General features: G+C 48.3%; 5 protein-coding genes across 5 annotated transcripts; 3 read left to right on the top strand and 2 right to left on the bottom strand.

Moving 5' to 3' along the window:
* The first annotated feature begins 74 nt into the window (after positions 1-74).
* Positions 75-3,466, top strand: GGS22DRAFT_160564 (uncharacterized protein). Its single transcript, XM_047960945.1, has 8 exons — positions 75-363; positions 416-689; positions 796-819; positions 905-1,026; positions 1,106-1,587; positions 1,682-1,983; positions 2,084-2,760; positions 2,828-3,466. The coding sequence occupies exons 2-8, from the start codon at positions 630-632 to the stop codon at positions 3,282-3,284; spliced, it is 2,124 nt and encodes a 707-aa protein (XP_047820153.1). The 5' UTR covers positions 75-363; positions 416-629; the 3' UTR covers positions 3,285-3,466.
* An 18-nt stretch (positions 3,467-3,484) lies between these two features.
* GGS22DRAFT_160563 (21 kDa subunit of NADH dehydrogenase) lies at positions 3,485-4,478 on the bottom strand. Its single transcript, XM_047960944.1, has 4 exons — positions 4,341-4,478; positions 4,267-4,283; positions 3,982-4,187; positions 3,485-3,918 (listed from the first exon to the last, which is right to left on the bottom strand). The coding sequence occupies exons 1-4, from the start codon at positions 4,398-4,400 to the stop codon at positions 3,632-3,634; spliced, it is 570 nt and encodes a 189-aa protein (XP_047820152.1). The 5' UTR covers positions 4,401-4,478; the 3' UTR covers positions 3,485-3,631.
* Positions 4,479-4,635: 157 nt separating this feature from the next.
* Positions 4,636-6,167, top strand: GGS22DRAFT_127404 (Swi3-domain-containing protein). The gene is made up of 3 exons (XM_047958375.1): positions 4,636-4,953; positions 5,015-5,090; positions 5,151-6,167. The coding sequence occupies exons 1-3, from the start codon at positions 4,736-4,738 to the stop codon at positions 5,952-5,954; spliced, it is 1,098 nt and encodes a 365-aa protein (XP_047820151.1). The 5' UTR covers positions 4,636-4,735; the 3' UTR covers positions 5,955-6,167.
* A 360-nt stretch (positions 6,168-6,527) lies between these two features.
* GGS22DRAFT_187554 (antiviral helicase) lies at positions 6,528-10,407 on the top strand (the record flags this gene model as incomplete). The annotated part of the gene is made up of 2 exons (XM_047964605.1): positions 6,528-9,665; positions 9,727-10,407. 2 exons carry the CDS (start codon positions 6,528-6,530, stop codon positions 10,405-10,407), a joined length of 3,819 nt encoding a protein of 1,272 aa, XP_047820150.1.
* A 377-nt stretch (positions 10,408-10,784) lies between these two features.
* GGS22DRAFT_127400 (Snf7 family protein) lies at positions 10,785-12,265 on the bottom strand. The gene is made up of 3 exons (XM_047958374.1): positions 11,984-12,265; positions 11,623-11,916; positions 10,785-11,561 (listed from the first exon to the last, which is right to left on the bottom strand). Exons 1-3 carry the CDS (start codon positions 12,032-12,034, stop codon positions 11,280-11,282), a joined length of 627 nt encoding a protein of 208 aa, XP_047820149.1. The 5' UTR covers positions 12,035-12,265; the 3' UTR covers positions 10,785-11,279.

Raw genomic sequence — 12,265 nt, 5'->3', positions numbered from 1 at the left:
ATAGGGCTAAGACTAACTTTTCGGGGCTTAGCCTATCAGATGGTCGGAGTCTTTCCTAACTCGTTCGATTAGGTAACATCTTAAGTCTTCAGCTAACTCACTTTTATAACACTCACTTATCTCGTCCATGAGGAATTATATTTTTCTATAGTTCAATTCTCTGGAACATACCTAGGTATTCGGTTGTGGATGTTTTAGTACTTATCACATAAGTCGGGATTAATAAGCCAATACCTAGGCTCCTCTTCTGGATATCGATCGTTACATTCTAGTCGGCATAGTCAGCCTCTCAGAGGTCGACTTTTATATCCCATATCAGTGGGATAACGATTCGCATTGGAAATGTAGTATCTGATCTTATTGGTACTATTACATATATAAATGTACTAATCAGTCAAATACTAATCTCTTCTAGAATCAGCCACCCCCTACGGAACCCGCGGGTGCCGAGATTCACCTAAATCTTCCGGAGAAGAGCATGAGGTCAACTTAAACCCCGAGATTCGAGTTTTTGGACGTGTGCAGGAGTTAATACCTCACGTTTCCGGTTATAAGCATTGCATATGCTAGCGAGTTGATTACCGAACAATCCCAACTGTAAATACCTACCTAGCCTCTTTACGCCTGTTATGGAGGCTGAGGCGTCCGATGCGAATGGTGGGTCCGGATCTCCAGGTCCTCGGAGAGCAGTAAGTGAGAATCCGGTACCCGTCGGGTCCGTTATTTAAAGGGGCCATCCTACTACGATACTATCTTTAAACCAAGACATGTTGGCTAAGTAACATCGTGTAACAGTGTGACCAATGCAGACTCAGGAAGGTAAGGGCATTATACTATTCCCACTCCCCCTTTTAGTCATTGCTAAAATCATTGGCCTTGCTAACGACCAAATTCGTGCTGATAGATACGCTGTGACAAGGAATCGCCATGCTCCAACTGCCGTAGCGCTAGGCGGTCATGTAGTTCTACTGGCGCTGGTCAGAAACCCAAGGAGACACGGCAGCGGGTACTAATATCTAGCCAATAGTAAGCACCATAAGGATCTCCTGTAGCTCAGTTAAACAGTGTACATGATCATCTTACTAATCATCTTGTCTCAAACTAGTGAGCGGAAGATTGACTTAATTGAGGAGCGGCTCGGCGGTATCGAGACCCTCCTGAGAAACCTAAGCCCAATCTCAGCGCCTAAGACACACGACAAAGAAACTTTCACATATCGATCACCCGAAAAGCTGACCCCTTTATCTTCTAACAGTCGAGATGAGGCATCAAGCACCATCTTTGACCCCGAAGATGCAGGAGACTTCGAAGGTAACTCGTCCTTGGCAGCACATACTGTCTTCGCCAGCGAGTTTCTCGAGCATGCCGTGCAGGGGACCCCACTGCAGCAGCAAGGGAACGTCCCTAAGATTGACACCGCACTATCATCACTACGTAATATGTTAAACATACATAAGACTCAGCGTGCTATATCATCGTTCCACGAGTTGCGTTTACCCGGTTCAAAGCCGACTCCAAAGATTAACTTACACGATCTACCTCTGCCTCCCATGTCACTTGTAGCAGAGAAAATACGAGAAATGAAGCGTATGATATGTCCCCTTCTACTCCACGTCCTAGCATCTTAGTTTCATATCCATGGATCATTTTGTAGGTCTCACCTTCTAACGTCGTACTCCAGATGGCCCGGCCCCGATGATGCTTGCTATTCTCTACTGCTTTATGGAGGTTGATCGCTTCACTGATCAATGCAGACGAGTTTATTTCAATACTGGCGACGTCACGGACGCTACATATATCCTCGTCAACTCTGGTCTCGCCTATATGTTTTTTGAAGCAGGGCTTGGCGCAAAAGACCCCGAGGAAAAGGCTCAGTACCATTCATATTACACTATGTGCCAGAAGAACTTGGAGGTTGTCCTATCGCAACTAAATCTTCTCATGCCGGCGACACTAGAGAATATAGAAGCTTTACTTATGGCGGTGAGTTCCCTCCTGTGAAGAGATAATGAAACATAGATCGTATGCTAGGAGATGGGTTTCCCCTCTACCTAGATATAGACTAATGTAACGTTATTGACAGGCAAGTTTCTCCATCGATATATCACGGCCCTCTCTAGCTTGGCTTTTGGCTTCACGGGCCGCACACATGTGCAGGACACTAGGCTTACACCAGATGCACACCATGAAAGACGATAGCGTACAGAAGAAGTCCGATAAGTCGCTACTATTCTGGTGCACTTATATGCTCGACAAGGGCCTGTCTTTGAGGTTAGGTCGAGCATCTGTCCTTCAGGACTACGACATATCTCTGCCACATATAGCCCCCGAAGCTAAGGCGGCCTATCCAGGTACAGAGGTCATGACACTGTGGATAAAACATGCGCAGGTTCAGGGCCGTATCTACGAACGCCTGTACAGTCCCGGTGCTCTGCGGCAGTCAGATATGTACCGTGTCGAGCAGGTCGGTATATTATCCGCAGAGCAAAAGAACCTAATGGCTCAAAGTTTGGAGCTCTACGAGGAATTCAAAGCATCTGAGACAGCTGAGGGTCGCATGTTCGCCATCGTGCTCAAATCTGACGAAGTTTCATACCTTTCGTCATTAGCCCTGACATATCGCGCGATGCCGCCTGCAGGTACACGCTCTCGCACCTTTTCGGATGAGTGCATTGACTCCGCACGAGCAGCAATGACTGGTCACCAGGAGGCAATGGCTATGATGGACGACCAATCTCTAAAAATCGTGTATATCCACTGGTGAGAATCTCTTTTTCCCCACAGCTCTCTTATATAAAAACCTCCCACTAATCATATAAACATGAAGGACGATTCTCTACGCACCATTCATCCCATTTATCGTAATCTTCTGCTTAGTGATTGAAACATCGAGCGCGGAGGACCTGCAACGACTAGGCGATTTTGTGCAGTCGTTGGCAGCGGCGTGCGATCTATCGCATTCGATTTTCAAACTGCACCAGCTGTGCCAAGTTCTATATAATGTCGCGCAGCTTTACATAGAAGCCAAGGCGCAGCAACCCGTGGATCAGGATATGGTGCCGGTAGGCAACGAATTCAATATGTATCTCAGCCAACTGGGGCTCATGCCCACGGACGAAAGCATAGCGAATTTCGATGTCAGCGGTAACGGGAATATCGATGACCAGGCGAGGTCTATGGCGCAGACAACACAGTTGGGGGACTGGTTCTCGGGGAATAATTATATGCTGGGTTTGTTGGAGGAGGATCTTTCAGGGATAAATTCCACGGGTTGGCCGTCATGAATTGTTTCATCGGGAAAATATTTAATGTGGATAGATAGGTACGAAAGGGTGTACGTAATGGTAGGCCGGGATAGTGACATTCGATCATGGCTGAGATTCCTTCTCAAATATGTCTTGGTATCTCTAATTCTTGATAAAGGTTTCTTCATCGCGAGATAGATAAAATTCAGGTTTGACGAATATGTTGAACGAGCCGGGTGTGAAAGTAAATAAAATCTTAAATTTTGCATTTCACGTCGTCTTCATGGCTAGTATCGACTAGCAGACGAATGTCGGTAATGGATATGTACACAACCGCAACTCCTTCATTCTCCTTTCCCCGTTTCCTACCTTGCCTTTCTTCCAACTCACGAACTAGTGCCCTTGCTCAACCTCTCAGCCTCTAGTTCCTGCTCGGCGCGAATGTAGTATTTCGCGGTGTCAACACCATGCTGGTTATGGTTGACAAAGTTGAACCAGGGTATCACGGCAAAGAATAATGCCGAGTACCTCGACTGTCGAGCGGCTACACCCTGCATATGCGGCGTCACTGTGCTCGCGCCGTATAGCGGCTCTCCGGTCTTGACTTTATCGACCATTTCTCGCATGTCCATCTCTACTTCGCGGGCGTTCTCGGACATGCCGTAGAATCGTACTGCAGATATAAGCTATTAGTGTGGGGTGTGCATGGACGGGTATCGATGTGGAGGAGACGTACGGGATGATCGTTGGTAGAAGTATAGGAATCCGCCGATTAAACCTATCGCTCCGGATAGACGCAGTGCTCTTACGAATCCACCCCGGCCGACTTGCGAAGGTGCGAATTTCTCCATCGCAAGTAGGAGACCCGGACCACCGGCGGCGGCTACGGTGCCGTAGATGTAGTCCGATGGGCGGGCATATCCCACTACTCTCCGGAAATGTCTAATAGGGCATAGTATGTTAGTCAAAAGGTCTATCCGAATCGTTGCATCCTTCGTGGAGGTTCGAGATCGTTACGTACGGGTCATTGTCGATGAGCTAGAAAGATCTCTAATTAGTGAATTAGTCCACAGACCAATTGACATGGATACGTACGGGATAGTCGGACTTCGCGACTTTGCTAGGAATGTACGTCGGTTGCGTAGAAGTCGCCATTCTTGCGGAGTCTAATGGAGCTCCCCAATAGCTTCGGTGTGGTGAAATAAGTACTTCGTAGATTTGATTGAGGTCATTGTTGAAGCTTCGAAATCGCGAAGTCTGAGAAATTGATGAGGTAAGCGGGGTTTCTTCGGATATACTAGGGTCGGAGCTGGGATGTGGACCCCGCTAGAACCAGTTACAATTCCGTCATTAATAACCTTATTGAGAACTAAATTGCCCCACGTTAAGTCGCGTCTTTCATCGATCCGACGCGTCTTATCAATCTTTAATTAAGGATATTTCTAGGATCTATCAATTCATTACTTTCACTAGAATCGAATATAGTAGTAATGGCGCCACGAGCAGATTCGGTGGCTGCAAGGCCGAAAAATAACGATATTGACAATTACGATGTCGACGACGACCCGTTCGCTGAGTCGGGAAACGAAGCCCCTGCCAACAACGCGCAATCGAAGAAACGTAAAGATACTACCGGCCTAGGTATTGACGAAGCTGTAGCTGTGGGAAAGAAAGCTAGAGCTCCAATTGTCAAATTAGATGAAGGCAGGTTCGTATTACCGCCAAGAAAAATTGGTCAATATTGCAGAATATGAGCTCATCAAGTTTAGACTATTATCCGAGAAGGGTATACCAAGACTACGAAGAAAAGCACGAGAGCTAAAGTTCAAAGGCAAAGGACATGAGGTACGTACTTATACATTCACGCCCTTTATGAAGAAACTAGTGGAATTGACGATGGTCTAGTTCTCAGATACTGCTAGGCTACTGTCATTCTACCAATTATGGTTCGACGACCTATTCCCGAAGGCGAAGTTCCTAGACGCCGCGGCTATGGCAGAGAAGGCTGGTCACAAGAAATATATGAGAATGAAGCGGATGGAGTGGATTGACGAAGGAAAGCCCAGGCCAGCAGGACTTGACGGAGACGATGACGATCTCTTTGGAGAGCCTAACGGTCAACCAGAGGAACGCTCTGCCGCAATATTTCCAGCCAGGATCGCCCCAATATTCCAGAATTCCGCAAGCGAGAGGCCACGAACACCAATACATGATGATGTACCTGATGACGAGGATATGGGTGATATCTACAACGCTAGTCCAGTGGCTTCAAGGACAACACAACCTGCAAATACTTCTATGTTTGGAAATGGAGGGGCGAGTACATCGCTGTTTGGAAATGGTGGCGGTGGGGAGCCAGATGAAGACGACCTAGATGCGCTGATGGCTGAGGAGGAAGCACAACGCACGAAACCCACTTCTCTCTTCGGTAATGGCGGTACTGTGAAGGCCAGTCGACCACAAGATGAGCCGGATGAAGATGATCTGGATGCATTAATGGCAGAGGCTGAAACCCAACCGAAGCAGGCGCCAGCTGCTGCGAATCACGACGAAGATGATGATTTAGATGCGCTGATGGCAGAAGCAGAGAATCAAGACCAGGCAAAGCAGCCTTCTAGTTCGAAGCCGAAGGAGGCCACAGGTATATCAAAAGATGCGGCAGACTCTGATGAAGAGGAAGCTATGGCTGAAATGGATGGTTTATGGTGAGTCAAACTTGGTAACGGGAAACGGCATTATCATGCATGTGATGGTGTTTAGGAGTTTGTTACGATGGTCTGGCGATCTATATATGATCGGATTGCCACTATTTTAATGTCTTAAATGAATTTCGTCCGTTACAATGCAGAGATGAAAGGATGAAAGGGCTTGGAGCTCAATAGGTATGACTCAACTCAGGAGTGAACAACCTTTGAACACCACGATTACTTGGTACCTCTGTCCCCAGTGCATCCATCCATTCGTATATTCTCACATTTCAGTTAATTCCACACACATTGACGCATATTTATTTCTTGAGCCCCTATACACACCATCTAAACTAGTTGTACCTCGGTACCTGCACGTATACTTCGGTACGAAGTACATGTAAGCTTTATCGATAAGTCTTTGAATGATCCACTCTGCCATATTTCACCCTACATCCCACCAAATCCACTTCCGCTTCCACTTCACCAGGAACATTACTTGTGAGAGAAAACGTCATTCGATGGTAACGTCTTAATTCTCTGTCGCCGTTAGCTGGAGCATTTCTTCGAGTCCAAATTAACGTCTCAAAGAAATATGGCGTCTCCAGATCTTGTAGAAGCTATCCAAAAGCTTCATATTGGGGACGACACGAATATTGACGATATCCTCTTCCAACAAGGTCCCCGCAAACGACTAAAGCAGGATCCTGCAGCGCTTAAGGCTGAACTCGAACAGAAATACCTGACCCCTTCCAGCACTTTCTCTACCGAATGGCTCAACCGTCTACAGCAACGATGGGACTGCCCGACCGATCTCACCGAACTCTTTCGCATTGCGCCGACCCAAACCCGAACCGTTACACGATTCCAGCGCCAAGGCCTTGAGGGTAGAGTGACGGGATACAAGAATGTTACTGTACCAGCAAACAGTGCCACAGCCAAGAACTCGACGTCCCTAATGCGTAAGCCTGGCGGCCGAGGCGATTTCGTTCGTGGAGCGGCCGGGTTCTTCCCCTTTGCACCCGGCGGATTGGAAAGTGTCGAGGCGACCGCTGCTATAGAGGATCAGATGGTGCGCTCTAGTACTACCGGCACACAAAATAAGTTAGAACGAGTCATCAAGCTCGGTGCCGAAGGCGGACTCCTCGAGGTAGCCCCTGGTTTGGAGAGAGGCATTGACTTCAGCAAGAAGAAGTCCAAGTTCGATGAAAAAGAAGCTAAGGCCATCGAAGCAGAACTTGACCAAGAACCTGAGCAAGAACCCGAAACGGAAGAAGTGAATGGACATGCGGAAACTCATGGCGCTGAAGAGGAACCCGACGAGGAAGACTCCGAAGATATTGACTCGTTACTACCAGTCGAATTTCCAGCTTTGGAGCCACATAGTAATCTTGCAGGATCAAGTGCAAGAAAGGCTGGTCGAGAATGGGCTCACATGGTAGATATTAACCGTGATATTACCAATTTCCGAGAGCTTGTTCCCGACATGGCTAGGGAGTGGCCATTCGAGCTAGACACCTTTCAAAAAGAAGCCATCTATCATCTTGAGAACGGTGACTCGGTTTTTGTTGCTGCGCACACATCAGCCGGCAAGACTGTTGTAGCCGAATATGCTATTGCGTTAGCTGCGAGACATATGACCAAGGCTATCTACACGTCACCTATCAAAGCCCTAAGTAATCAGAAATTCCGAGATTTCAGACAGACCTTTGACGAAGTTGGTATCTTGACGGGTGATGTCCAGATCAACCCTGAAGCAAGTTGTTTGATCATGACTACCGAAATTCTACGGAGTATGTTGTATAGAGGCGCCGACTTAATTAGAGATGTAGAATTTGTCATTTTCGACGAAGTTCACTATGTCAACGATTTCGAACGTGGTGTAGTCTGGGAAGAAGTTATCATTATGCTTCCGGAGCATGTGTCACTGATCCTACTCTCGGCTACGGTTCCGAATACGTACGAATTTGCTTCCTGGGTTGGTAGGACCAAAAAGAAGGATATATACGTCATCTCGACGCCGAAACGACCTGTACCACTGGAACATTTCATATGGGCCGGTAAGAATATTTGCAAGATCGTCGACAGTGATAAGAAATTCATTGAAAGGGGGTGGAAAGAAGCAGACCAGGCGATACGTGGGAAAGATAAGGTTCTTCCGGCACCCGCTGCTCGTGGTGGTGGCAACCAACGAGGAAACCAACGAGGAGGTCCTCAGCGTGGCGGTCAACAACGCGGTGGCCAGCGAGGTGGTGGTCAACAGAGGGGTAGAGGAGGCCCCCCGAGAGCTAGCCATGCACCTGGACATATGGGTCGTGGTGGGCGACCCGGCGGTTTTTCGTCGGTCAACCAAGACAAGAACCTGTGGGTTCACCTTGTGCAATTCTTGAAGAAGTCTTCTCTGCTACCCGCTTGTATCTTTGTCTTCTCCAAGAAGAGATGTGAGGAAAATGCAGATGCACTGAGCAATCAAGATTTCTGCACTGCTCAAGAGAAGAGCCATATCCACATGATCATCCAGAAATCGATTGCTCGTCTACGACCCGAGGATCGAGTTCTACCACAGATTGTTCGTCTACGCGAACTCTTGAGCCGAGGAATTGCTGTACATCATGGCGGCCTCTTACCGATTGTCAAGGAAATTGTTGAGATTTTATTCGCTCAAACATTGGTAAAGATTCTCTTTGCCACAGAGACCTTCGCAATGGGTCTCAACTTGCCGACAAGAACTGTTGTATTCTCTGGTTATCGGAAGCATGATGGGCATTCATTCCGAAATCTTCTCCCCGGTGAATACACCCAAATGGCCGGCAGAGCTGGTCGTCGCGGTCTTGATCCAGTTGGCTCCGTCATCATTGTGCCCCCTGGAAGTGTAGACCAAGCACCACCTGTGAGCGATCTTCAGAAGATGATACTGGACCCGCCTAGTAAGCTGAGGTCTCAGTTCAGATTGACTTACAATATGATCTTGAACCTGCTGCGAGTAGAGGCGTTGAAGATCGAGGAGATGATTAAGCGCAGCTTCTCCGAACACGCTACACAACAACTCCTCCCAGAGCACGAGAAGGCAGTCAAGATTTCCGAAGCTGACTTAGCCAAAGTGAAACGGGAGGCGTGTAAAATTTGTGACGAATCTCTAGAAGCATGTCATCAGGCATCAATGAATTACAAGCAATTGACACAAGAGCTCTACAAGGGTCTCCTAACTATCCCCATCGGCAAAAAGCTATTCACACAGTCGCGATTGATCGTATTTAACAAAGATGGTGTCCGAACTCCAGGAATTTTGCTGTCGAACGGCGTCAGCACGAAATTATCGGGAGGCGAGCCGACTGTACACGTATTCGAGATGAGGACTGAGCGCGAAACTCGTAATTCGACGGATTTGCTACCCTTCATCGAATCATTCCGATTCCTACTTACGGCACTCCCACGTCAGAGAAAGTCGATGCTCTCACGAATCGCCCATGTGCCGCTTAGCGATATTGAATGTCTCACAGGTAAGCTCACTACGGGAATCGTGCCCGAATTCTTTGAGCAGGGAGAGTCTCGCCAGAAAGCGAAAGACCGAATGATGAGTATCTGCAAAACATGGGATTCAGATGTATGGGATGAGGTTAGCTTTGCAAAGATCAAGAACCTCCCGTTACAGGAAATCATCGGGAAGCGCCGACAAGAGGAGGCCACTATTAAAGTTACTGCAACTACTTACTGCCGTAACTTTTTGAAGCACGTAAGTCTCAATGCACTCTTATCACTGCATTTCATGTCATGCAAGTACTAAATAATTACAGTTTGCTATGTGCCATGATCAGTGGCTTATCAAGGAACACATTTCATCCCTTCGCTCAGCACTCGCAGACCAAAATCTCCAATTATTGCCGGACTACGAACAGCGCATTCAAGTCTTGAAAGACCTTTCTTTCATTGACGACGAAACCCGCATCCAACTCAAAGGCAAAGTCGCATGCGAGATCCACTCGGCAGATGAGCTCGTCCTCACCGAGCTCATCCTCGACAACGTCCTCGCAGACTACGAACCGGCCGAAATAGCCGCCCTACTCTCAGCCTTCGTGTTCCAAGAGAAAACGGAGTCGGTACCCAACCTCACAGGTAGCCTCGAGCGCGGCATGAAGACCATCATCGAGATCAGCGAAAAGGTCAACACGGTGCAGACGGAACGCCAAGTGATCCAAAGCTCGGACGACAGCAACGATTTCGTGTCGCGCCCGCGCTTCGGGCTCATGGAGGTTGTGTACGAGTGGGCGCGCGGCATGAGCTTCAAGAACATCACGGATCTCACCGATGTGCTCGAGGGCACGATCGTCAGAACGATCACGCGCCTCGACGAGACGTGTCGCGAGGTTAAGAACGCGGCCAGGATTATTGGTGATCCCGAGTTGTATCAGAAGATGCAGACCGCGCAGGAGATGATTAAGAGGGATATTACGGCTGTGGCGAGTCTGTATATGTAGGTGGTGTGTTTGTCTTTCCGACCTATACGAGGTTGGGGGGATGAGTGAGGTAGGAGGTTTTGTTTGTGGCAGCATTTGGGACTTGGGAAAATTCATGATGGGGTTATGATTGTAAGATGAGATTACGGTATCATGAAACTGCTATGAAATGAGACTTGCTATTTGGTACATTCTTGTTTTCTAGTGTTGTGCTTGCTTGTGTTAGACGTGATAAATATGTGCTGGAACTTCCTTATTTGAAATAGGTTCATGTTGAGCATGATATCGACTGATGAGGAATAAAAAACACTCAAGTGCTCATCCATACTGGCCTTCTGTTCCAATTCAAGATTAGTTATGATATAAGAGAACTAGACTAGAAATTCTCAATAGAAGATGCATAAGTAATAATAAAATCATGTTGTTGCCCCGTTAATTAATTCACTTACATATCAACATAAACCCATCTACATTAACACGTTGAAGACATAAGCAGCACGCAAGACTTAAAAATCGTCTATTCATTCAACAACCCAACCCACAAGTCCCAAACCCCGCCCATCAAGGAGCAAAAAAAAAAACATCATTTGTTTCTAGTCCCTGGTAACTAATAAGCGATGCCATATCAGCCCCCGGGGACAAACATGAGAAACCGGAACGCCAAACCCGTCCCTTATGTTGTTGTTAATGCTAGGTAATCAAAGTCTGCCTTCCCTCTACATCCATCTCACGGGTGTGCTTCTAGTCCTACTTGTTGCAGTCAAGCCAGTCACTCCACTTAGCACTCACATCGCCAACTGCGCAACCCGCTCCTCCTCATCACCCCCACCACCACCCCCTCCCGCACCACCATCGCCATCACCACCAGCACCGCCATCAAAGCCCCCAGCCTTCTAAGCCCTAAGAGCCCTCAGGCGCTGCTGCAGCGCGTCCTCCTCCTCGGCCGTCGGTTCCGCGGCGGCAGGCAAAGCGGGCTCGGCGCTGCTGGGCTGCGCGGCGTTCAGCTGGGAGTTGAGCTGGACGCCGGCGTCGTCGGCGAGCTTGCCCAGCAGCTCGTGCACGGCTTCCTCGGATACCTGCTGCGAGGTCGTCTGCGAAATCGCGTCTTGGTAGATCCCGTTGTTCACGGCGTATTCTTCGTTCTGCTGCTTGAATTGCTCGAGCGTCATGAGGGTCTGTTGCGTTGTTAGTGTGTGTTTGTGTATGTATGCAATTATTTGGTAGGGGAGGACGTACGCGCTCCGGGTTCATGTTCCGCTGGGCGGCGTTCATGGTGCGCGAGGATTGCCCCATCATGTGCGTCATGCGGTTCATCGCGTTGTTCGCCTGGATCTGCGATACGCTCAGCTCGGCCATGTCGGCCATCTGGTCCATCTGCTGCGCGAGAGCCTGCTTTGAGAGCAGGACCTTGGCTTTCTGGTACGCCTTCGCTGTGTCGCCTTTTTTTAGTAGCTCTTGGATCTGCTTCTTTAAGAGCGGGTCCTGTTTCGCGGCTTTTTGGGCCTCGCGGCGGGCTTGTTTGGCTTGGAACTGTTGAGAGTAGTGTTATTAGCGACTAGAGGTGATACGAGGGGTTGAAAAGAGATAGGTGGCATACGCGAGCCTGGAATTCGACTTGCATGTCGCGGGCGAGTTGTCGGTTCGACATCTTGACTGATTGGAGATAAGCGTGAGGTTCGTGGATTAATGATAGTTAGCCGATGATGGCTTTACGGACGAAAGCCCGATGGATATCTCGACCGAGTATGCGTTCAATTTGGTGGATAATGTCGAAATGAGCGAAATGATAGGATAATGTTGCAAAGGTCGTCGTCGTTAGGAAAGATGCGGAATGGAGTTGCGGTTCGGTGCTCTGACCCAGTCGGCAACCGGGCATTTC

Source organism: Annulohypoxylon maeteangense (genome assembly GCF_022496945.1).
Source record: "Annulohypoxylon maeteangense strain CBS 123835 unplaced genomic scaffold GGS22scaffold_6, whole genome shotgun sequence".
Lineage (NCBI taxonomy): Eukaryota > Fungi > Ascomycota > Sordariomycetes > Xylariales > Hypoxylaceae > Annulohypoxylon > Annulohypoxylon maeteangense.
The sequence above is the reverse complement of the archived record's forward strand: the minus strand, read 5'-3'. Positions and strand labels throughout refer to the sequence as shown.

Excerpts from the sequence above, each read along its gene's own strand:
- GGS22DRAFT_127400 (XM_047958374.1), bottom strand. The coding sequence starts at position 12,034 with ATGTCGAACCGACAACTCGCCCGCGACATGCAAGTCGAATTCCAGGCT. Across the intron at positions 11,917-11,983 it reads AAGTCGAATTCCAGGCTCGC|TTCCAAGCCAAACAAGCCCG; the intron begins GTATGCCACCTA and ends TACTCTCAACAG. Across the intron at positions 11,562-11,622 it reads GGAACATGAACCCGGAGCGC|ACCCTCATGACGCTCGAGCA; the intron begins GTACGTCCTCCC and ends ACAACGCAACAG.
- GGS22DRAFT_127404 (XM_047958375.1), top strand. The coding sequence starts at position 4,736 with ATGGCGCCACGAGCAGATTCGGTGGCTGCAAGGCCGAAAAATAACGAT. Across the intron at positions 4,954-5,014 it reads GTCAAATTAGATGAAGGCAG|ACTATTATCCGAGAAGGGTA; the intron begins GTTCGTATTACC and ends CATCAAGTTTAG. Across the intron at positions 5,091-5,150 it reads TCAAAGGCAAAGGACATGAG|TTCTCAGATACTGCTAGGCT; the intron begins GTACGTACTTAT and ends ACGATGGTCTAG.
- GGS22DRAFT_160564 (XM_047960945.1), top strand. The coding sequence starts at position 630 with ATGGAGGCTGAGGCGTCCGATGCGAATGGTGGGTCCGGATCTCCAGGT. Across the intron at positions 820-904 it reads ACCAATGCAGACTCAGGAAG|ATACGCTGTGACAAGGAATC; the intron begins GTAAGGGCATTA and ends TCGTGCTGATAG. Across the intron at positions 1,984-2,083 it reads TAGAAGCTTTACTTATGGCG|GCAAGTTTCTCCATCGATAT; the intron begins GTGAGTTCCCTC and ends CGTTATTGACAG.
- GGS22DRAFT_160563 (XM_047960944.1), bottom strand. The coding sequence starts at position 4,400 with ATGGCGACTTCTACGCAACCGACGTACATTCCTAGCAAAGTCGCGAAG. Across the intron at positions 3,919-3,981 it reads CTTCTACCAACGATCATCCC|TACGATTCTACGGCATGTCC; the intron begins GTACGTCTCCTC and ends TTATATCTGCAG.